The sequence below is a fragment of the Mustela erminea genome, chromosome 12 (genome assembly GCF_009829155.1).
Source record: "Mustela erminea isolate mMusErm1 chromosome 12, mMusErm1.Pri, whole genome shotgun sequence".
Taxonomy (NCBI): domain Eukaryota; kingdom Metazoa; phylum Chordata; class Mammalia; order Carnivora; family Mustelidae; genus Mustela; species Mustela erminea.
In genome coordinates this window covers 9,544,741-9,566,550 of record NC_045625.1, presented here as the reverse complement: position 1 = coordinate 9,566,550, position 21,810 = coordinate 9,544,741, and the positions used below count along the sequence as shown (strand labels likewise).

Genomic DNA, 21,810 nt, shown 5'->3' with positions numbered 1-21,810 from the left:
TTAAGTCACCAAGTTTTGGGGGATTTTGTTATATGGTCAATAGGTAACTAACACCAGTCTTTTAAACGGATTTCTAATCTGGTTGCATCCTTGTTGATTCAGGTATTGTATTTTCCAGCTCTAGAATTTTCATTTGGTTCTTTTTTTTTTTTAAGCAGTTTCCATTTCTCTTCATTTTGAGTTATTGTTTCTTTGAATCTTTAAACACATTTATGATAGCTATTTTTGAAGTATTTACTTGCTACTTCTGTGATCCCTGCCATTTCTGGCTACTTCTGTTGACTGAATTTTCTCCTAGATACAGGACACATTTTCCTACTTCTTTGCATATCTGGTGATTTCTTACTGAATACTGGACACTATAAGCATTACATTGTGGGTTGTTTGCATTCTGTCATCATTCTTTAGAAAATATTGGGTTTTATTCTAACAGCCAGTTAATTTATTTGTGGATCATTTTGATTTTTTTTAGATCCCCCTTTTTCTTTAAAGATTTTTTTTTTTAACTTACTCATTTGAGAGAGAGAGAGAGAGAGAAAGAGAGAGAGGGAGTGAGTGAGAGCACGAGCAGCAGGGAGGGTCAGAGGGAAAAGCAGATTCTCTGCTGAGCAGGCCGCTGGACATGGGGCTCAATCCCAGAACCCTGGGATCATGACCTGAGCCGAAGGCAGATGCCTAACCGACTGAGCCACCCAGGATCCCTGTTTTAGGACTCCCTTTAAAGCTCTACTGGGCAATCACTATATTGTACACTTAAAACTAATATAACACTGTATGTTAACCAACTGGAATTAAAATAAAAACTTAAAAACTTTATCAGGAAAGGATTAGAACAATTATTAATCTGGGGCTGGTTTAACCTTAGTCCCAAAATGTGGCCTTTCTTGAGTCACTGCTACATGCCGTGGAAGCTCCCCTCTGGTTGGCCAGAACTCCAGATTATGGCAGTCTAGTAGCTGTGCTCGGACCAGCTTTGTGAGGTCCCACTGTAGGCATGCACAGCTTAGTACACAACAGAAGATCTGGAGTTTTTTCTCAGTGTAGCACTCCCTCCTCTCACACTTAATTTACTGTAAATTTCAGCCTCCTCCAGCTCTGATTTCTGTGGGCTTGGTGACCCTGCTATACTCTCCTTGGGAAACCCTGAAGAAAGCTGAAGTGATAGTAAGTCTCACCTCATTTGTTTCCCTTCTCTCAGGGCTCAGTCCTGTACTGCCTGTTTTCCAGTGTCTGAGAACAGTTTCTTATATTTTGTATAGTTTTCCAGTCATTTATGATAGAAGGGCTAATCTGGTAGCAGTTAGCCTGTCCTGGAAGTTGCCTATGGGAATCTTATAAGCAACACACACTTTGATTTTAATGAAAGAATGGCTTACTTTTTCCATGTCTGTGAGAAGAACTTAAAATCTAAGCACCCCATTTATTTATTATGAAAACACAATTTGGAGCTTGGCAGGAGGCAAGGGAAACAGATTTTTCCTATCATTTATCCAGCTGAGAAATCGTCACAGCTTTTCAGTGGGGAACAGTCTCTGCCCTTACCCTCTTCTCAATCAGGATCTCTTCTGATGTTAAAGTCAGAAAAGAAAAAATTTAAAGAAAGGGTAATAAAAATCTAGGAAAATACAAAATGTATGCAAATTTTCCATTTTACTTGTTTTGAAATTACAGGTCCATAATGCCCAAGTCAACGATTAGATGCAAGCTTGATAGCAATAAAAGGTTTTTTCCAGGAAGAAAAAAAGTTGATACCCCCAAATATTTTCTACTCTAACAAATATCAACATTTTAATGGACACAAACATATTCTTTGTTCATTAATAAGTCCTAGGGAAAAACGAAGCAGGTTTATAGAGAAGATAATGAAAACACATTGAGAATCTCAGCACCAGACAATTTTCCTCAGAAACACATTCTTACAGGTTATGCAGTTAGCAAACACGCCCTCCATTCCTAAGAGCAACCGTAGTATGTGATAATGAATATGGGAGATGTGTTGCTCTTCTCATTTGTCTGGGGCTCAGAACAGAATCTCCTGGCTCCTAAATTCTTAGAGTGTTGACCTTCCTGAGACCATACACTGTACCGAAGCACCTCTTTCGACGAACTACAGGGACAAGCACCCTGGTCCCATCCATCATATGCTGAGGGCAAACAGCAATAGTAGGTCAAGAACAAGATGTTGGGTTTGCCTTTTCACTATAGCCTTGAGAAGTTCTCCACTGTACCTCCATATCTCTTTGCTGAAAAGCCACACTTGCTGTTGGCTAATTCCAAATTCTAGAAGCAACTTTTAAATGCTTCAGGTGCCTAGGCAGAGTTAGAGAGTCATCGAGCACTGACTGTAGCCCTGGACAGAAGGTGCTGGATTTCTAAAGGATGCAGCTGGGTGCATAAATTGGCAGGCCTAGTGCAAACATCAGGTGTCAGTTAATAATGACCAGGTCAATGGCACACATGCTGGGTTGGTTCCCACTGGCTGAGTTCTCAGGGGTCCGGCCAATGTTATCCAGCCCCAGAGAACTGTTCCCTGAAATACAGTGGTGGCCTATTTAACAGCAGATCACAGCTTGAGGTTACTGGAAACCAAACTGGGTCAGAGAACCTAAGAATGCAGCCTGGCAGTAGATGAGGCACATGAGCCTCAAGCTTAGAGTTTTCTCTCCACCTTTATTCTGCGGCACGCTCCGGGTCTTTCCCTCCCACACACTTGGAAAAATGGAGGTAGTCCCCTGGTTGCCCAAACGCGTCTCCCAGGCAGCTCCCTTGTTTTGGAAAGAGATGATAAATAAATCAAAATGCACTAAGCAGCACTTCCACAGGCACTCGCCTCCACTGAACGTGCACCTCATCAATCACACTATTGTCTGCTTGAAAGGCGAGCCTTGTAAATGTCATATCCACTCAGGCCCAAGGAGAGGCGCATCCAAATGCAGCAAGGAGTTTTAATTGGATAGTGTAATTAAACTAAAAAACCCCAGCAGACTCCCTTTGACAGGATAGATGAAGACCCCTTTTAATAGGGCTAGGAAACATATCTGTTAAAAGGATGAGGCACTGCCTGCTCCTGATTGTGCTCCAGAGTACTCTTATGAAAAGGCAATTCAATAACTGGGGCATTTAATATGTTAGAGTCCATTGTGTTCTGTAATCTAACAGTACTTACCGTATTTGATCTGGAACTTATGAAATAAGTCCTTGTCAGAGAATAAAAGCATTACATAGCTTGTCCACCTGATGTTTGGAGTACCTGGACCTCCTGGGAATCATCAGAGCCTAAGGATGGGCTGTGGTCTTCCTGGTTACAGGCCCATGTGAGTATAAATGCACGTGCCTTACTTACTGACCTACAGTACGTGCTATGGCCGTGGCCATCCGCCCACTCACTCAGGGGCTGTAACTCTTTCATCCAGGGGTGGCTAATGTCATCTTCATTTCTCTTTCATTCTCATGAGCATCTAAAGAATATGACAAAATTCTTGGGTAGCTCCTCCTTTAGGAACAGGAATGCCTGTCACCTCAGTGTGCGGGTGTGTGTGCATTCTCTGCTGGAACTACTACCCCCATCAAATAGGCAAAAAAAGAAATCAGGTGATCAGAGGATTCAAATACGGTTGCGGTGTGCCCAAGTCGATTTTAATAACAAAACCTGAGTCCTTCTGCCACCCTTCCTACTCTTCTTTGTTGGGACAGGGGGTAGGGGATACACACAGACACACACACACACGGCCTACAGCTCCACAAGCAAGGTAACAGACTTAGTAGGAACACACGAAGAGGTTCATATCTGCACGGGGCTGTCTTACAAGTAGACTGTAACAATCCCTTTCAGATGGAATGCGAGTTCCCAAGGACAATGTCAAGGAACTCAGCATCTGGGTGGATCAAGAGAGTCTGAGTAGGGGCTAAAGTAGGTAGGATACAGACAGAATTCAGACTCCTCCATCTGTAGCTTCCCAGAAACAGTGAGACACTTTGCTTTCTATACAGAAACCTCAAAGTCAGTTTGCCTGGACCCTCAGACTGATTTTCCTTTTTTGAGGATGGTGAAGGTTTTGTTTGATGACTGCTTTTACTTCTCATAAAACCTGCCTGAAGCTCTTTTGTAAACCTCTGACCACTCTTAATACTGGTCTTTCACTATGGGTTGATGAACCCATTAGGGACATATAAGTGAATGCTTATAATCTATGAAAACTGGATACTGAATTAAACCATCAAATACCTTTAGGTTTAAATGAAAACTACATAAAAGCATTTCAGCCATCAATTTGGCTATCACTTCTGGCCAGTATGAATTCTGCTGGAAAAGCTATTTTCGTGCAGATGTGGAATTCAATGGGAAAGACTGACTCGTGTACCAACATCAATCAAAATGTCGACTTCCCTGGCAGCTCTCAACAGCAAGGCAGGTTCAAAGGTCACAGGATAAAGAAAAAGCCAAGCTCTGGTTCAGCTCTAATATCTCCTCGGTAGAAGTCTTGCAAAAGTACCCCCTTCTGTATTAGCCTTGCTTTCATTAATCTTCTTGCCATCTTCTTTAACTAGTCATGCAGAACCGCTCGATAGCAAGACGTATAATGGGGAAGGCCCTGTGCCTATTACCACGTTAACATTCTCTTAAGCCCCAGTGCAACAATGGAACGAGAAGGCAAAGGGAATCTGCAACTGCAGGGCGCAGGGTAGGCAATTCAATTACAGCCCGGGCTTACCTATGTACTTCTGACCTATAAAACACAAGAGGCCTTTGTGTCTAACTGGCTTGGCCATTAAGGTTGCTGAAGATCACAACAATGCTGATCTTTTCTATTTAAGCTAAATCAATGTGGACAAATCATTATTCAGTAGTTTTAATTTAATTAGTAAATTAAATACACTACTTTACAGATCTTGTCAAGTACTTATGAAAAGAAAGATTCATTTAAGTGGGAGGTGACCAATAAGCCCCGCTAATTTCACTCATAACCTTAACTGAATCTCATCTCAAATATCTAGCAGGTTCTGTTCGTGAGGGCTTGACAGTCTCCTGCAGTTGTGGTTGACTCATAATCCCAAAGAGTTCCTATCCTGTATCCAAACACTGTTCTGGACAAAAACAAAACAAAAACAACCAAATAAGCAATCCCCCACCAGCATCAACAGAATCAGATTTCCTTTAAATTATACTATTGCAAGAGAACATAATCAGGTTACCTCTATTATGTTGCTTCCTTAAGATTTTCTATTATCTATACTTAATTGAGATACAGAGCTCTTTTCAGCTATAAAGACGACAGCTACTTTATTAAGGTTTAAATCTGATTTCTTAATGATAGGCTGCTTCCTTTAAAGACTCGAAACCTGCACAACCTTCTTATGATAAAACCAGACCTGGCGTGGTTGAGTCTGGTACTTTATTTAAATACAGCCTGAGAGTCTCTGAAGGGTGTTAGTTTAAAAGAAAGGTCCCTTGCTTTTGTTTTCAGTGTTGGAATTTGAGGCTAGCACTTAAAAAGAGAGCCCGCTACATCCAAAGCCTAGGTTTAGATCCCTACAAGGATGGAGAATGCCATGGTAGGTCCTAATGGGGAAACAGTCTCCCCTTCTATGCGCTGTATACATATTCGTTCAGTTAAAATGAATTAAAATGAATTCATCTTTTAGAGGTTTGTGACATCCTTCAAAATAGCAAAAGCTATCCTAAGGAGTGGCAAAACCAGACTGTGAAATCACTGATTTGAATAATAATGGCAGCATGCAGCTTTTTTTTTTTTCCTCCCTCTCCAATCTAGAAAGGCAGAATTTATTCTTAATTTCTCAGGGCTTTTGATACACAGATTTTCTCCACTAACTCTGGTAAGAGTCCATATTTGTATGTACAAATTTCATCTAAGGCATGTATCTATTTAGTCATTAAGTTCCAGGTCCTTAAACACTCACAGGGACAGAGCAGTAAATCTTCCTTGTGAGAACGCAGCCTACGAGGGAGAAGTTAGGGGAAGCAAAGAGAGCCATGGAACGGCTATTTATGGAGCCCGGCTGCAGAGTCTGGGTCTTTCTGATCCATGGTATGTGTAATTACGTGTCTCACTGCAGGCGCTCTACAGCTCAGTCCCTTTGCCAAGTCCGCTATTCACATACTTTTTGGATATGGCGTCAATTAAACTTGAGCTGTGTTCCTTATGACGACCAAATTAATGGTTTGACAGAGGCTTTTTCAATAAACACTGCAAACTGGCCATATTTGAAGGTTTTAAAAACCGTTTCTTTTCTGTTCAAAATTCTGACAAACATGTCTCAAGACAGACCGGGACAACTTCATTATCCTCCCAACACTTACTGCCTTTTTTGTAAAGAAGGCTGTTTAATAACACGTCGGCTGTTTTCACAACGAAATTATTCCAGTTGGTCACACGTTCCAGTCTTCGGCAAGACACTTGTGTTACGAGAGATAAAAACACGAAAAAGGAAATATATTGCAGAAATCAAAAACCTTATCTATTTCTAGACTCTCTCTCTTTGCCATAATTCATTCAAGAAGGCCCCAAGAATAATTTTTGATGTAAACTCAGCTACAAACATACATCACTATGCTGATAAAAATCACAGGCTAAACTTATGAAATATAGTGACTTTCATTTCTTTAGTGCTGTTAAAATAACTTTTTTCTAAGGTTCAACAGACACAAAAGATAAAAGGGGTTACCATTAATCCTTTAAGAAAAGAAGAAGAAGAAGCAGCAGCCCCATAGATTAATTCTGTGGTCTGATGATGGTCTTGAAGATGAACTTTTTAGATTAAGTCACTGAATTAATTTGATGAAGATACTGGAAATCATTAAAAAAAAATAACACAGCATCAAGCTGATTCAGTTAATACATCTTTGTTTGGGCACTTTACAGCATAAATTATGCTGAGAAACTTTTGGTTTCTAAATTCTGGCCTCAGTAAGGGCAGTGTGGAGACAGCAAACATTCACTGAGGACAGCTCTGCAGGTAGGCACTGGGTTAGGGATGGGGCTACAGAAACCGGTTCTGGGATCAGACAGCTGAGCACGGAGATGGGGGTGGGACAGACGGACAGACTTCATTAACCACAGCGCAGTTGGAGAGCTGCTGTGCCAGAGGTGAGACGAAGTCAGAGAGCCCGACCCTGGAGCAGGAGCCGGGCATGAGGAACTGGAGGCGCCTGAACTGAGGCCGTCAGCGGGCGGGGCAGCGGGGACGCGCACTCCAGGCCCTGGGAACAGCAGCAGCGCACAATGCGAGGTGTGTTTGTGGGAAACAGTTCATAGCGGCTATACCCCAAGTCCAGGATGGGAAATTGTGGGCTGCGTGCCTGGAGTGGTCAATGTCTGTAAAGTCCTTTGCTAAGGAGTCTGGAGTCTATTCTGTGAGTCTGCAACTTCCAAACTTTTTTTTTTAGCAGCAAAATCCTTTTTAATTCGTTGACTTTTTATTTTGATTATTTTTTAAAGTAATTTTTTATTTTTTTATTAACATATAATGTATTATTAGCCCCAGGGGTACAGGTCTGTGAATCGCCAGGTTTACACACTTCACAGCACTCACCATAGCACATGCCTTCCCCAGTGTCCTCCACAGCCCCACCTCACCTCCCTATTACCACGCCCCACAATCCTCAGTTTGTTTTGTGAGACCAAGAGAATTGGTTGACTTTTTAAATGCAGAATCCCCAAACAGAAAAAAGTAGCACTCTATTGGTTGAAGGGGCGACCTTACGCCCAAACCTGTCCCTTCCCCCGCCTCCAGGCCCCTGAGGTCCCCCCTTCCACCCCCCACCCCCCAGAACCTAAAGCTCTGAGGAACATGGGTTGGAAAGCACTGTGATGGGCAACAGGGGTTTGGGAAATGTCTCACTGGGACAGTGAGCCTCTCTGTTCAAGGAAACCACAATTTCTAGATCTCTGGAGCCAGAGTAAGAGAGCAGGAATCCTCCCTAGGACCCACATGTGCAGTTTTTACACAGAACTGCCCCCCCTCCGGCAGGTCTGAAAATAAGACAAAAGATTCTCCTTGCTGAACTGCCAATACTGAAATGGCGGGCACCATGTCTGCTCTGTATCCTCAAGTCTTGAGACTTGCCCTCACTCTCAGAGATGGGTAATGCTTGCTTCCTGACTGCCTAACGGCAAGAGGCAACTGGAGGTGGTGGCTGTGCATCTTTTCTTCCTTTCCTCTTGGATGGGGTGCGTTACACTCTCACCGTTCAGTGCCTGAATCACACACAGCCTTCCTTGGCAAGTGAGTGTCTTCGTATGAGTGTAAAAGAAATGTGAATCCTATTTCTAGCTCTTTCCCTAACCTTTCTACTCCAGCTTATCCCTCTATGCAACATGTGACTGCCTTTCATTTCTCAGAGACATGGAGAATTTACACAATGTTACTTTTCAAAGCATCCTGAATTCTTGGGAAGAAAGATGCTAGAACAATGACATCTTTATTGGCTGATAAGCTGGAGTGAGAGGAATTAGGAAGAAGATGTTTATCTAGAGGCAGAGGCAAGGGCCCCAGAATGGTAAGCAAGTTTCTCACCAGCCTTTTCTGGCAGCCATCTTGCAGAATCCCCTCACTGGGATGAAAAGAATGGCAGAAGTGTGTGTGTGGGGGGTGGTGGATGGGCACACCTTGCCTCCTTTCCCCTGTACCACTGAATTCGCCCTTCCTGACAAGCTGGAGACTAATGGGTTGAAAGGAGGAGACTATGTAGCCTAGCACAGCTGGATGTGACAAAACACAAACACCCACCCATAAATGCAATGTGGCAGGTGCCCTGTCCATGAGACCCCTTCATGGGGCTCTCTGCTTTTTTAGGTCCCTGCTCAGTCAGTGTTATCTCAAAAGCTTGAACCATATGATAAACACTTGCTGGCCTATTTCTTATTGTCCCTTTTGAGTATGTCATTCTTTGTAACATTTGTTCCCCAATTCAGTGGGCACTGGAATAAAGGGGATTAACTAAACTTAGAAGCTCACGTCATCCTCCAAGTTAATGAACCAGAACCCACTGGGGAGGGGTGTCTGGGTGGTTTAGTCGGGTTAAGTGTCTGACTCCTGGTTTTGGCTCAGGTCATGACCTCATGATCTCTTGAGTGGTGAGATCGAGCCCTGCATCAGGCCACCCGCTCAGCAGGGAGTCTGCTTGAAGATTCTTTCCCTCTGCCCCTCCCCCTACTCGTGCATGCACGCTAATAAAATAAATAAATCTTAGGAAAAAAAAAAAAAGAACCCGTTGGGGATGGGCCCTGGAGAACTGTTTTAAATAGGCTCCACAGGCAATGCTGGTATGTACCAGACTCTGACAACTGCTGTCTTGCAGCCTTTCCCAGGCAACTTGTACGGTTTAAACTTTTTTCTTCCATGGAGGAATTTCAGTGTGATCCGTGTCCTTTCTGCCTCTTGATGGGACTAAAGTCTTAAAAATGATTAATCTAAATACTACACTCAATTACTTAGCTGCAAAAATATCATATGCCAAAATATACAACCAGACTGTATCTACTTCGATAATTTAAGCAGAGGAGTGCCAACCCAGCAGCGATCTCTTCTGCAGGACCAGGCAGGAGTTTAATTATGAGCTGGTAGGTCATGCAGCTGCCAATAATCTGGAGGGTGTTGACACTTCCGGCTTGATGGATATCTAAATCTAGTCTTTGGCTGCCACACGAAATCTCCCAGCTTCCCTCGATCTGGCAAAGAAGGCAGGCAGGTCCGGGTCTGACTGCTCAAGTCCCCCACATGGGAAGAGGAAGGGAGCACAGAGTGAAATGAGGGCTCTGGTGAGTCAAATTCTCAGCAGGAACCCGCCCCCATCCCCCAGGGCAGGGCTCCTAAGGTCAGAAGCCAGGCTGTGAGGTTCTCTGCTGCCATCCAGACCTAACAGGATGGGGGTCCATGTCAGGCTCTGGGCACCATAATACAATCCTGTTTGATTAAAAGAAATTTCTGGTAATGAATTAAACAGACCCAAGGAAAAAAGGACACGGTGGCAATATATTCTCCTGGCACCCAGCACACAGAGGGGAAGAGGGGGAAGAGAGAAAGAAGACATAAATAAAAGGGACTACTCACTGGGGCTTTTTTCTTCAGCAAGGTCACAGGCACAGAGCAGGTCAGAATCGATTGAGATGGGTTTCTGCTTAATCCAAAACTTAGTGCTGGCTTTCTGATTCGTAACAGGGTCTATCTCTACTTTGTCTCCAGAGATACCTGTAAGGCCGGGGTTGGGGGGGTGTGGGAGGACAAAAAAGAAGCCACAAAAAGTGGAAGGTGTAAGTGATTTCAGTGTAATCATTTGACCAGTTTTATAAATCCTAAATTGGATGAGAAGAGCTCTTTCTTATGGCTTTGGGGAATGCCACCAGCTTAGCAGACTCCAAATGGCACACGAAGGGTACACACTGGTTTTCCGGGTGGGTTAGTTGGGGGTAAAAACCACCAAAACCCATACAAAAAAGCTATTAAGAAACATGCTGTCTTAGATGTACCACAGATACAATACAGAGTTTACCTACATATTGTTAACCCTACACAACACCTCTGTGTTGTAATGAAATAAACCATAACGTGAAGTTCATTTAAAAAAAATTTTTTTTTTGATCAGTGATCTTTCTTTTCTTTCTTTCTGGTCTAGAAGAATCTTACACGCTAAAAATAGGAAAAAATCTCTCTCTTTCCTTCTCTGACACTAAATAATTATCCCAGCTATATTGAGAGGAAGTCACAGGGGGATCAAAGGGTCCTTTACATAAAGCCTTCCAAGTTCAAGTCTGGGAGCTTGGCTTCAGTCTATGGAGGTCACTGGTTCTCTGCTGAGGGAGAAACAGCACTGGGTGTGAGCTTTATGCAACAAAGACTTTACAACAGGAATCCAGCATGTTAAACACTGGTACTTCAGGTTTCATTTTCAGAGCTGTGGAAGACATAACATACTGTACAGTGGCGGGGAGCAAAGGTTTTCGGAGAACAAAGGTAATGCCAGGGATGAAAGGTGTCCCAGGATAACAGCGGCGAAGCCTGGCAATGGCTCTCCTGGTGTCACTGAGCAGTACATGCTCAGCTGGACACACACGATCTGGGCTAGATGTGCTCTGCTCCCCTTTCTGCCGAAAATCGAGGAATCTGTTCATGGAGTGAGACAAAAACCTTCAATATGCCTTCCAGAGTGGGCCCCAGAGAGAATCTTGAAAGTAATTAATATTTAGGCCATACTTTAAAGGTCAGGGGCAAAGTGGAAAAAAGCAAAATCAAGTGAAGATAGGAGATAATTAAAACCATCAAATGTACATACTGTAACAAAAAGACCATCAGAATTAATACATTTCACCCCATGGATCACACTCAGGAATTTTTCAAGACAACATGAGAAACTTCATAGACCAGGAGAAAAAGCAGATAAAGAGCTCAATTAAGAAAAAAACAAACAAAACCCCCCAATAACACCAAGATCACACTCTGAGAGCAAATTCAAAATTAAACAAGAAAACAAATATAAAAAAAATTCTAGTGATTAGGTCTGCCACACACTCCATTTCTATTTTGTTTTACGAATAAAGAAATTCCAAATAGCAGACAAAGAAAAGCAAGAGACCGTGCAGACTCTGGTAGAGTCTCATCTGCTGTCTTCAGAGGAGACAGTGCAGTACAGTTGCTTAACCCTGGCCATTACTGGGTGGTCTTTCGAAAAGATGAACAATTGGTATTTTTTTATTAATTGAATGCTGGAATTTGTCATTAGACATATTTCAGGAACACCATATTTCAATCAGGCACAATGTCATAAGTTCAGTGGACTCTGGCCGTTCAGGTCTAGATGATTTCAGGAGGGTGAGAATGTATCAGGAGACCAATTTTATTACATTTCACTTAAAATAGATTATGACTACCCAGTTACACTATTCCCTCCAATTTGGTCATTAATTGTTAAAGATCTGGACATTTCTACAGTTCCCTGAAAGAAGAAAAGTACTTATGCCATGGCTATTGGTAGCAAGTATTTTGTTTTGTTTTGTTTTGTTTTGGTCCCCTCTCCTTCCTCTGCTTATTTTGACATTTATAAAAGTCAAAAACGAGCAGAGCAAAATAAATGTGCAAATCTCTTATGTGGAATAAACCCTGCCCCACATTCCCTTCTCAGAAAGAGAAGTGGGTGGGGGGGAATCATCACCAGAGAGGTATGGCTTTAAAATTTTGTTCTACGGCCCCACAACTCCTGAAGCCGTAGTCAGTCAATATTGTTAATGTACCTTGTTAATTTGATAGGATTTGTCAGGTAACTCCACTGGAAAATTATATAAAACTGTTCCAGATGAAAAGATGATAGTGACATGAATTAAAGTGATAGAACAATAGTGGAATATAAACCAGAAATGACACCCAAAGTGGCTGTTGATTTATTGCCGTACTGAGTTTGGTTCTGGGCTCCCATGTATATTAGTGCTACAAATCTGGGTCCATTTAGCAGAGGGATGCTCATACATACATCACCAGCTCCTGCTCCAAGCCAAGGTCACTCCCCATGGCATCAATCTTTTCAACAGAGCCTACTTCACAAAGCAGGACTTTTGTAACCATCTCAGATGGAACAGACTCTCGTCCTCTTTCATCTTTCTTTTATCATGTAAAGTACACTTTAACTTCTATTATTTTTATCTGCAAATTGTTACTGTATAGTTCATCCATTTCGGGCTCTATCTCTGCATCAATTGCCTGCGCTCTGCACGGCCACAAGAACACTTTCCCAATGACGCCCTTTCCGGGCATTATTGTGCAGTCACGGTTCGCAGAGGGGAACCCCAATTCCAGCGTTTGGGGAATGAAGATGTGGGAGATGAATGCATTAGGTTCAAGATGGGCAGGCAGGCGGAACACCATTTAAACAACTGGTGTGTTCCCAAAAAGTTGCCTGTAAATCAGATTTTTTCTGAATCAAGTCACATTTTCCCACTGACTTCTAGTTCCAGAGATACTCTGTATTCATTTTGGATTGATCTGTAATTGGCAGGGGCTCCCAACACTTTAGTTTTAAGTTTCTCTGCCCTGCAGGCTTTCAGTCAAGTAGTTAATGATCTGTACAACACTTGCCTGCCTAGAGGAGTCACTATTTAAAGGAACCTGTAGGGGGATCTTTCCTGATGGGAAAAATCCTTTTGTACATTAAATAATCTCACCCTACTTGAGATGTGTGTGAGTCTCAGCTTCTTCGAACAGGGCCCACAGCCCACAGGAGCTAATCTGCTCCTGCTGCACAAGTGACGACCCTCTGCTTTCCAGTTCTGGTGGGCCTGAGGTGGTCTAGCCTTGGAGCCCATTCTCCCCGAAGGACCAAGAACACGCTGCTGAAGAGTCTCCAGAACCTAGCCTGGAAGCAAAGAGAGACCACTTCTGTCCCTGCCCGGGAGTCCCAGCCCGGTGGAGAGGTGACCAGTCAGGAGGCTGGCATGACAGTCCAGACCGGGGGCAAAGAGGGGTGAACACCACTGGCAGCAAACACATGTCAGCATGGTTAGAAATTCTTTGTGTGCATTGATTAAAATCTCAGGATACCCTTATCCCACTGGTTACTATATTTGCCCCTATTTTATAGATGAGAAAACTGAAGCACAGAGAGGTTAAGTAACTTGCCCAAGATCACACAGTTAAAAAGTGGCAAAGCTTAGCCACTTCACTCTTCTGCAAGAACTGTGCTAGGTGTTCTATATTACATGCCCAGGAGGGGTGAAGGTGCTTGTCCTGGTTTGGGCAACTTTTAAGCCCAGAGCTGCCTGGTTCCCAAGTATGGTATTTCCCACTGCTCTGCAGAGCCTCAATCAGCTGGACCCAGACATAATGGGGAATTCTGCCCAACTAGTCTATAATGTCCTCTTTCAATTTTTACCAAGGAACAAATAAACATTCAAATGTGACAATAAGTGCACACCTATTTTTGTTCAAACATGGCAAATTGGAGCCTGAAATCCTACCAATATTCTTCTGAATGACCACTGAGCATGGTTTTAATGTCCTTGGCTAAAGCTTTTGTGTGAAGCCACGATGGAAGGACAGGCGTGCTCCTTAAAAGTGTCACTTAGGCACTGTTTTTAAGTAATTCAAATTATAAACATATGTCCCAGAAAACAAGGGAAGTTGGCTTATGTTAAGTTTACGTTTCTCCAACTTAAATGGCTGATAGAGGAACAGTTAACCCAACTATGAGAGAATACAACACAACCATGAAAAAAATATGTATGAGAATAGCTTTGACTTGGAAAAATTCTTGTGAAGCTAAGTGAAAAGGACAGGAAAAATATTTATAGAAAGGAGATCTAACGGATATGCTCCAAACTGGTAACGGTGGTCAATTCTGGTTAGTAAGATTACACCCTTTCCTTTTCTGTATTATTCCAAAACAGAAATTTCACCCAAAATAAAAACAAACCTCATTTTAGGATCTGACATTTTCTTGGTTTCTACTTCAGGATTTAGTACCCTTTCCCAACTTTTCCAGTGTGAGGAAGGGAGTATGTTGAATCCTGGGATGCGTAATCATGAAAGCAGCCCTAAACAAAGACTACGTCCAGCTAGCAGCTCTCAAGCACCCAGTGGCTGAGCGGCTGGGAAGGGTTCCCGCTGTGGCATTATGGCCACCCTGGGGCCACCCCCACAGGCTCTACCTGACCAGCTGTGAGAAGCGAGGAAGACAGTGTCGGGGGCTGGCCTGAAGTGGACAGTGTCAGCCCCTTCCCTCAGAAGCAAGGGATGTCACTTGTCTTCTTTTACCAGCTCTCCTTCCCTACCCACTTATCCATGGCCATCCGTCATGACCTTTTCATGCTCCCACTTCTGACAGCTTCCAGATACAGTGAGTCAAACTTCACTGGAAGCAAACTATCACGCCAACTGTCAAAGCAGAAAACAATGCCTGATTGCTGTCCTATGTCAATGCCAGCACATAAATCCTTCCCTAACAAGACAGCTCAAAATAAACAAAAACACAACTCTAACGTATGTACAACTCTCTGGGGAAACTATGTGTCCCAAGCTTTAGAGTTATCATAAGGAGACCTTCGTCTGTTTTAACCAACCAGAAGATTTCCATAAAAGGAAATGAGCACGTATATCATCTTCTGCTAACACACTGGATACCTACTTTGGCACCCCTGTGCTGGGTCCTCTAGCGTTGAGCGGCTTACTGAGAGCTCACCACACTTCTGATCAGGAAGGCAGTGACGCAGAGAGGGAAGCGACACAGACTTCAGAGCCAGAGTGTTGGGGGTATAGCTCAGTGGAAGAGCATTTGACTGCAGAGCCAGAGTGTCTTAAGTTGGAGCGTCAGTTTGCCTACTTCCTGATCAAGTGGCTTTGGACAAGTTACTGTAAAGTGGTGACAGTAACAGAATTTACATCCTGGGCTTTTGTGATGATTAAGTAAGATGTGTCAAGTGCTTGGAATAGTGTTTCATACATCACTGGTGATCTATACCACTACTTCTCATGACTGTCATTATTGGGGGTTAGGCACTGGGCTAAGAGATGGGACACAGACCCAGCAATGAGGGTCTGGACAGGAAGCTCAGGGAGCCCCAGAAGGGACGTGAACAAGGGGCCTGACTGGCCCTGGTCTGGGGGTATTATCTCTAGGATCTGCTCTACATCCTAGCCTTGGGAGCACCAGGATTCAGAACAAGTGTCCAGCTGGGGAATCCGATAGCCTCACTCTCTGCATCCTTGTAGTAATCGTCCATCACCAAGGGTCACTGGCCATTCTTCTTTCCCGTAACCTCCACCAATAGTTCAGCTTGACATCAGGAAGACTGTTCTCACACCTGGAGCTGTGGAAGCACTTGCACCACGGGGAACCCCCCTGCCCCTCCCCCCAGCCCCAACCAACTCCAAGGTCTCTAGGTCATTAGTTTGGGGCTCTTGCTTTTGCCGGCACATTCCCACTACTGTTATCCTGGGAGAACGTACTTTTCCCCTCATAAGCCTGAGCTTCCTCCTCTGTAAAAGGGGGTAACAAACAGTACCAAGGATGTCATGAAGATGGCGTGACATAAGCATGTAAAAAACCCAGCAGAGTGCCTGGCACATAAGATGGCTCAATTGGTTATCAGTGAGATTATTAGAGAAAGTGCAGAAAGCTGAAATGACGTACTTCCACAGGGTGAATCAAGTCAGAAAGTGGCAAAGCTGGGCTGAAGCCCAGGTCTATATGACTAACTCCAGGATGGGTCCTGACCAGTTCGCCACTTCCTATTGCCCCAGAGGTGCACACCTGACTCACAGGAGACACAACCTCCCCTAGGGGACACTTAAAATACCCTTCTAAGAAGCTAAAACACAAATTCAGCAACAATTAGGGCATTTAATATTCCGTGCCTCAGTGTATTTCCTGAGTTATTATTTATTTGCTCAGACATCATGAGCTGTGGTTCATTCATCAATTTCCTACAACTCTGAATCTAAGACTAGAAAAGCTCCACTGTTGTGAAATCCGGGAGTAGCTTTTTATATAATTCTACAATCCTCTTGTCTTCGGGTTACCTAGAGCCTTATGAAAGCCTGGAAAAGCCCCGGGGAGTGTCACTGAACAACTCTTTGCTGGAGTGGATTGTGCTGAATCCACACCGCCAATCGATAGCGTCCACAGAGCAGTCAGGGAAGTCTTTGAAACTTGTCTGAATTTACACACAGGATCAGATACAAAGGCTGTTTGGGCTTAATGAGACCTCAGAGATCTCCTAGCCTGGGGCTTATATTCTCCATATGAAGAAATTGAGGCTCAGGGTGGGGATATGACTTGTCCGATGTCACCCATTAATGACAGAGCTATACCCATAATTCATATCCCCAAGCTATCAGGCCAGGGTTTAAACAGACCAGCTCTCCTGTCTCAATGCATTAAGTTTATATAGTGGGTATATTCACACTGCGATCAAATGCGTTACAGTATGAAAAGCACTGTCTCCCTTAGGGACCCAAAATAGAAAACAATATCATATTTTGGCCCAAACTATTATGAGACCAGTAGAGCCTTATATTCTTGAGATCAAGTGGGGTACTAGGCCCAGAATCACTGGTTCCATTCAAGTGCTAACCATCTGAAACCTTTTGGGAACTATAGCTAAGAGCTGCCAGTTCCAATGTGTGGTCAGTTAGGGACTGAGTGACAAGCCTGAGTGTACTTGACTAGGCCATTATCTTCAGAATGAAAACTAAGGGGTGGCCTGAGCATGAATGAGACCATGAATGTACAGCCGAACTCAGCACAGTGCTCAGCACAAGGGTAGAGCCTACTGAACGAGACCTGGGACCAATTCACCCAGTAACACCTGTCCCTGGATGAGGACTAAGGGTTCTCTGTAAAGAAGGCACTTACAAAGATTGTGTATTAGGGAAGTTAGTTTCCCAAACTAATATTCTCCTGGTAAACAGATACTTCAAGTGAGCTTATAGTATCCAGTTGGGACGCATATGCCATTTCCTAAGAGAATTTATGCTATCACTCGTAGAGTGGGGAAAGACAAGACCTTCCTTGGGCTCAAACGCCAAGGGTGAGGGCATGCTAAAAGGAATACAGAACTTTGATGGACGCTCCCTTATCCTATCCCCATTAATTTCTTTATGCCGGTCGCTTTCAACTTTTCCAATTCTCAAGGCTTTCTCAACCATGTGAGGAACCCGATACACTGTCAGTAATAATCCTGGATTATTCAACAGGTGTTCTCAAAAGGGTAGGTCTGGGAGCGGGGAATTAGAGGAAGGTACACAGTTAGGAAAAACCTTGAGTTTCTGCCATTCCCTATCAGGGGATTTTTCCCTCAACCCAATCAGTCACTGCATTAAGCACTAATGTAAAAAAATTTTTTGTTTCTGGAGGTAGTCTTGATAGTATTTGTCCTGCTCTTTCATAAGCTCATTAGTTCTTGTTAAGTTCTATTGCAAATTTTGGTTCAGAAAATGTTGTCACAACAGGGACAGAACAATCACGTGATATTAGAATTGCCATCCTCCAATTACTCAGCGGACCCAGGGATTTTGGAGCTAAGTGTGATAGAGGTCTCTCATGATCATTTCTGTGTATCTGAATGGAGGAGGGTATCTACTTAGTATTCGGAAAGAAAATGAAACAGAAGTGGAGGGGAAACCCATCCACTTGCTAAGAACCCTCATTTCCAGATTATGTAATTACTCGAACTACACTCCGTAGGTACCCCAACTGGAAAATGACAGGGACAAGTATTTTATTCAAAGAGCCACATAGAGCACCAGAGTGAGGAGGAAAAAAAAAAAAAAATGCAGGCCACAGCTGTTTTCTTTCACTCATTTAGTCTCGTGTTAATGTGCTTCGTAAGTCTGCATATTGTATATTAAGAAATGGCACCGTAATGAAGTCTTCCCTGAGCGCTGGCTCGTAGGTATTGACTAGGGGGTTAAATAATAACTGCGATAGGACAGATAAGCCAGGGAAGACAATAGATGGCAAATACGCTGCCTCTCATCATGCTCAGGCCCAGGGCAGGCATTTTTAATCAATCACAGAGTTTCTTCATGTTGCCCTCAGACGCAGCTCCAGATGCCGCCTCAGCAGAATGCTCTGGGCAGCCATTGCAAGCTTGGCTGGAGTCCGTTCACGAGATGAAGCCTCTCTGCCTTCTCTATGATATGTGCTATTGTACTTGATATTTTTGATAAATAACTACTCGGATCACAAGTGTTATGATTATACATATGGATTGTTTTATGAAGAGATAGGGAAGGAAGCCATGGAACCTTTCAGCAAGATTATTTTATGATACGGTCTTGATCGGCAAATCCTGCACAGGATCTGTGTATCTTCTAGGGGATGATGTTAGGTTATATATGCAATTACGACGAAGATGGAATTCACGTGATATTACAGATTCAGTAACCTAAACCTCTGGTGCCATGGGGAAGGTCTAACTGGACAGATGATAAGGTGAAGGGGATCAAGTGAACGCAGTGGCACAACTATCAAAGCACTTCTCAGCCCGAGACCCTGCATGGGGCACATCAGGCTGACCTGCCCAGTCAGTAAAAACAAGCCTTGGACAACGAGTTAAGAATAAGAGGCAAGAAAGTCCTTTGGACACTGAAGAGGCTGCATTTCCCAAGCCACACAATTAAGGGGAGATTCTGAGCTAGCTGGTCTGGGATGAGGTCAGGGACTTGGTGATTCGGATACGCAGGCAGGGTTGCAATCACTGCCCTGATGCATTGTGTAAGTGGGAGGTGTACGATGGTGGTATCTTGGTCCTCTCTGCTTTGTTTCTTATGCGGGTTTCTGGCAGCCCCTTGGCTAGGGCATCATAATTCAGCTTCCCAACAAATACGGATAGTACACTCTGGGCTTCCTAGATTGTGGCTGGCATTCACCATCTGACCCTTTTAGTTTCATTTTCTCCAAACCCACTTTAAGCTGTCAGCCTTGGCATCTCTGGGCAGCACACATGTCCTAGCGTCTGACCCTATGGTCAGGCACATGGGATTAGACATATGAAAGATCATGTTAATGGAAATGACCTCAACTTGGTATAAGCTCAAACAAAGTCTACGCTTAAGAGCACCTGTACTTTCAGGCCCAACACAGAGGGGAAGCAGACAAGATGAAATAGTCCAAGAATGTTCTGAGAAATAATGGGAATGGTCAGGCATGATGGTTTTATGTGGTAAACTTTCCAGGCTGACAGGGCAGGGATGGTGAACAGATTTCAACTTAAGAACCAACTTCAACTGACCGCTGGCGATCGTTTATAGGGCCGTATTAGCAAGGGTTCTGAGGTCAGGTCTGGGCCCAGAGGGAAGAGGTGCAGTGACTGATAATGTAAACGGAGGATGGGACAGCAGCACATGTGCTGCACTGACACTGACCTCCAGATACTAGGGCAGGGGAAGAGGGAGGATGTGCAGCATTTTGGAACTGGCCAATAAGTAATCACTTCCTTTGTGAAGGCAAGTTATTAATGACTGAGGCCTCCACGGCCTGATGGAATGGGCTTGTTGTATGGGACTGGGCTTCAGTCCCAGTTCTGTTACTGGGACTGGATATCCTGCTGTATATCCTGACGGCGGGGAGGGAGGGAAAGAAAGTTAGTGCTTATTAAGTAATAGCCGTGTGCCAGTAAACACTAAATTCTCCATATACATCACATTACTTCATTTATTCCTCTAAGCCTTGTTTTTTTGAGTCATGAAGTGGGAGTAATATCATCAGTGTTCTGTGTGGATTAAATAAGGTGATGGGGTGAAAGCTGGCGTCCGCTGCAAGCTGTCCCAGAGGTACAGAGTGCTAGTGCGATGACAATCTGCCTTCGAGGTATAACACGGTAGCTAGGTGCAGGACTCAGGCTTAGGCAGTCTTCGGTTCCGATCCCAGCTTCATTAGTTAACAAGTAATTGTTCCCAATATCCTAGTTTCCTCACATAAGAAATGGAGATAGTATCAGTACTACCCAATAACAGAGAAAGGATTCTAGGAGGCAAGAATAAGAGCGATCAGCAAAGTGCCTGGCACATAGCAACATACACTTGATAGATAACTACTTTCAAAAATTGTGATTCTTCATGTTAATATTATTTAAAAAGATCAGGTCTTTGCCGTAAGTTTCACTAATGGACTCCAATAAAGTTTTTCAATCCCAGAAATGTCTGGTGGAAAATCAGTTTAAGTCTGGGTCTTGCAGATCCAAGTTTGAGTCCCTCCTCGCCTGACTTTCTCAGAAGCAGATGGCAGATGGCGAAATGGGAGCACAGGCCACGACTACCGGCTCACGAGACAAGCAGCTGTGATGGCCCCGCGGAGCTTGGGAATTCTGCTTGCTGCCGCGTGCTCCTACGTACCACTGACTCAGAGTGGACGGGCAGTTTTCTGTGGAATCAGCAGGGCTGCTGGGGAAATGCCGCACACAGACACTTACCACTTAGAAGAACTTGCCACAGGGGGCGAGGGAAATCTCTGCTCTGACTGACACAGGATGGATGAGAGGAGGAGGCCATCCATCAGTGTCAGGAAAGATCTGAAGCACCTGGCTAGTCAGTTGAAATAAAATAAATTATTTACTGATCTCAGAACCCAGCTGCTCACTCAAATGCTCATAAAAGGTGTGCTGTTTGCTGCCCTCTACTTTACAGTAGATTCAGTTTTGGAAAGAAAGAATTCCTGGATCACTCGGCAGGTCTTTGTTGTTGTTACTATGAAAACGAAAGGGTGTTGCCCGCTTTGCAAGGAGGGAGGGGGGTGTTAAAGTTACATACAGAACTCATCTACGTGGTAGTAGGAAATGGGGCTTATTTATTCACTGTCTGGTGTAGTACTCATGGGCGCCGTTTCTGTGATTGTCACAAAATTCTTTAGGACCAATGAATGCAATTTCTGTTTATAATGCTCAAGATTGCGCTTAGATTCGTAACTGAAACAAGTATTCTGACAACATTTGATTGTCTGGAAGTTCCTTGGAGCTGTGTGTCTCCACCAGAGGGTGCCATGTGTACCACTGGAAACACCCAGAGGTGACGGGGGCCTGGCCTCTTGTCACACTTCTGAGAACTACTGCTCTAGGGAGAGACACCTCCATCACTGTCATCATCCGTTTCTACCTGACAAGGCTTCTCTACCGTAGCTACAAGTGAAACCTGGCCAAAAGAGCCACTACCTAACCCGACTGATGTGGTTAATTTCAAGATGGTAGACTAGGGCAGGAAGCTGTAGGCAAAATAGGTCGACAGCGGCAACAACAGCAACACTAAGACGAGCTTCTATTCAGAATACAGCTTCTCTGGGCCAAATACTCTTTTTTCTATCTTGAAAGGTAA

At 43.8% G+C, this 21,810-nt stretch overlaps 1 protein-coding gene across 1 annotated transcript in view; it reads right to left on the bottom strand.

Annotated features, from left to right (window-relative positions):
* The window catches only part of MAPKAP1 (MAPK associated protein 1), a 243,964-nt gene that overhangs the window by 19,109 nt on the left and 203,045 nt on the right, over nt 1–21,810 (bottom strand). Inside the window, 1 exon segment of the mRNA XM_032308575.1 lies at nt 10,072–10,209. Coding sequence (XP_032164466.1) covers nt 10,072–10,209 — 138 coding nt within the window.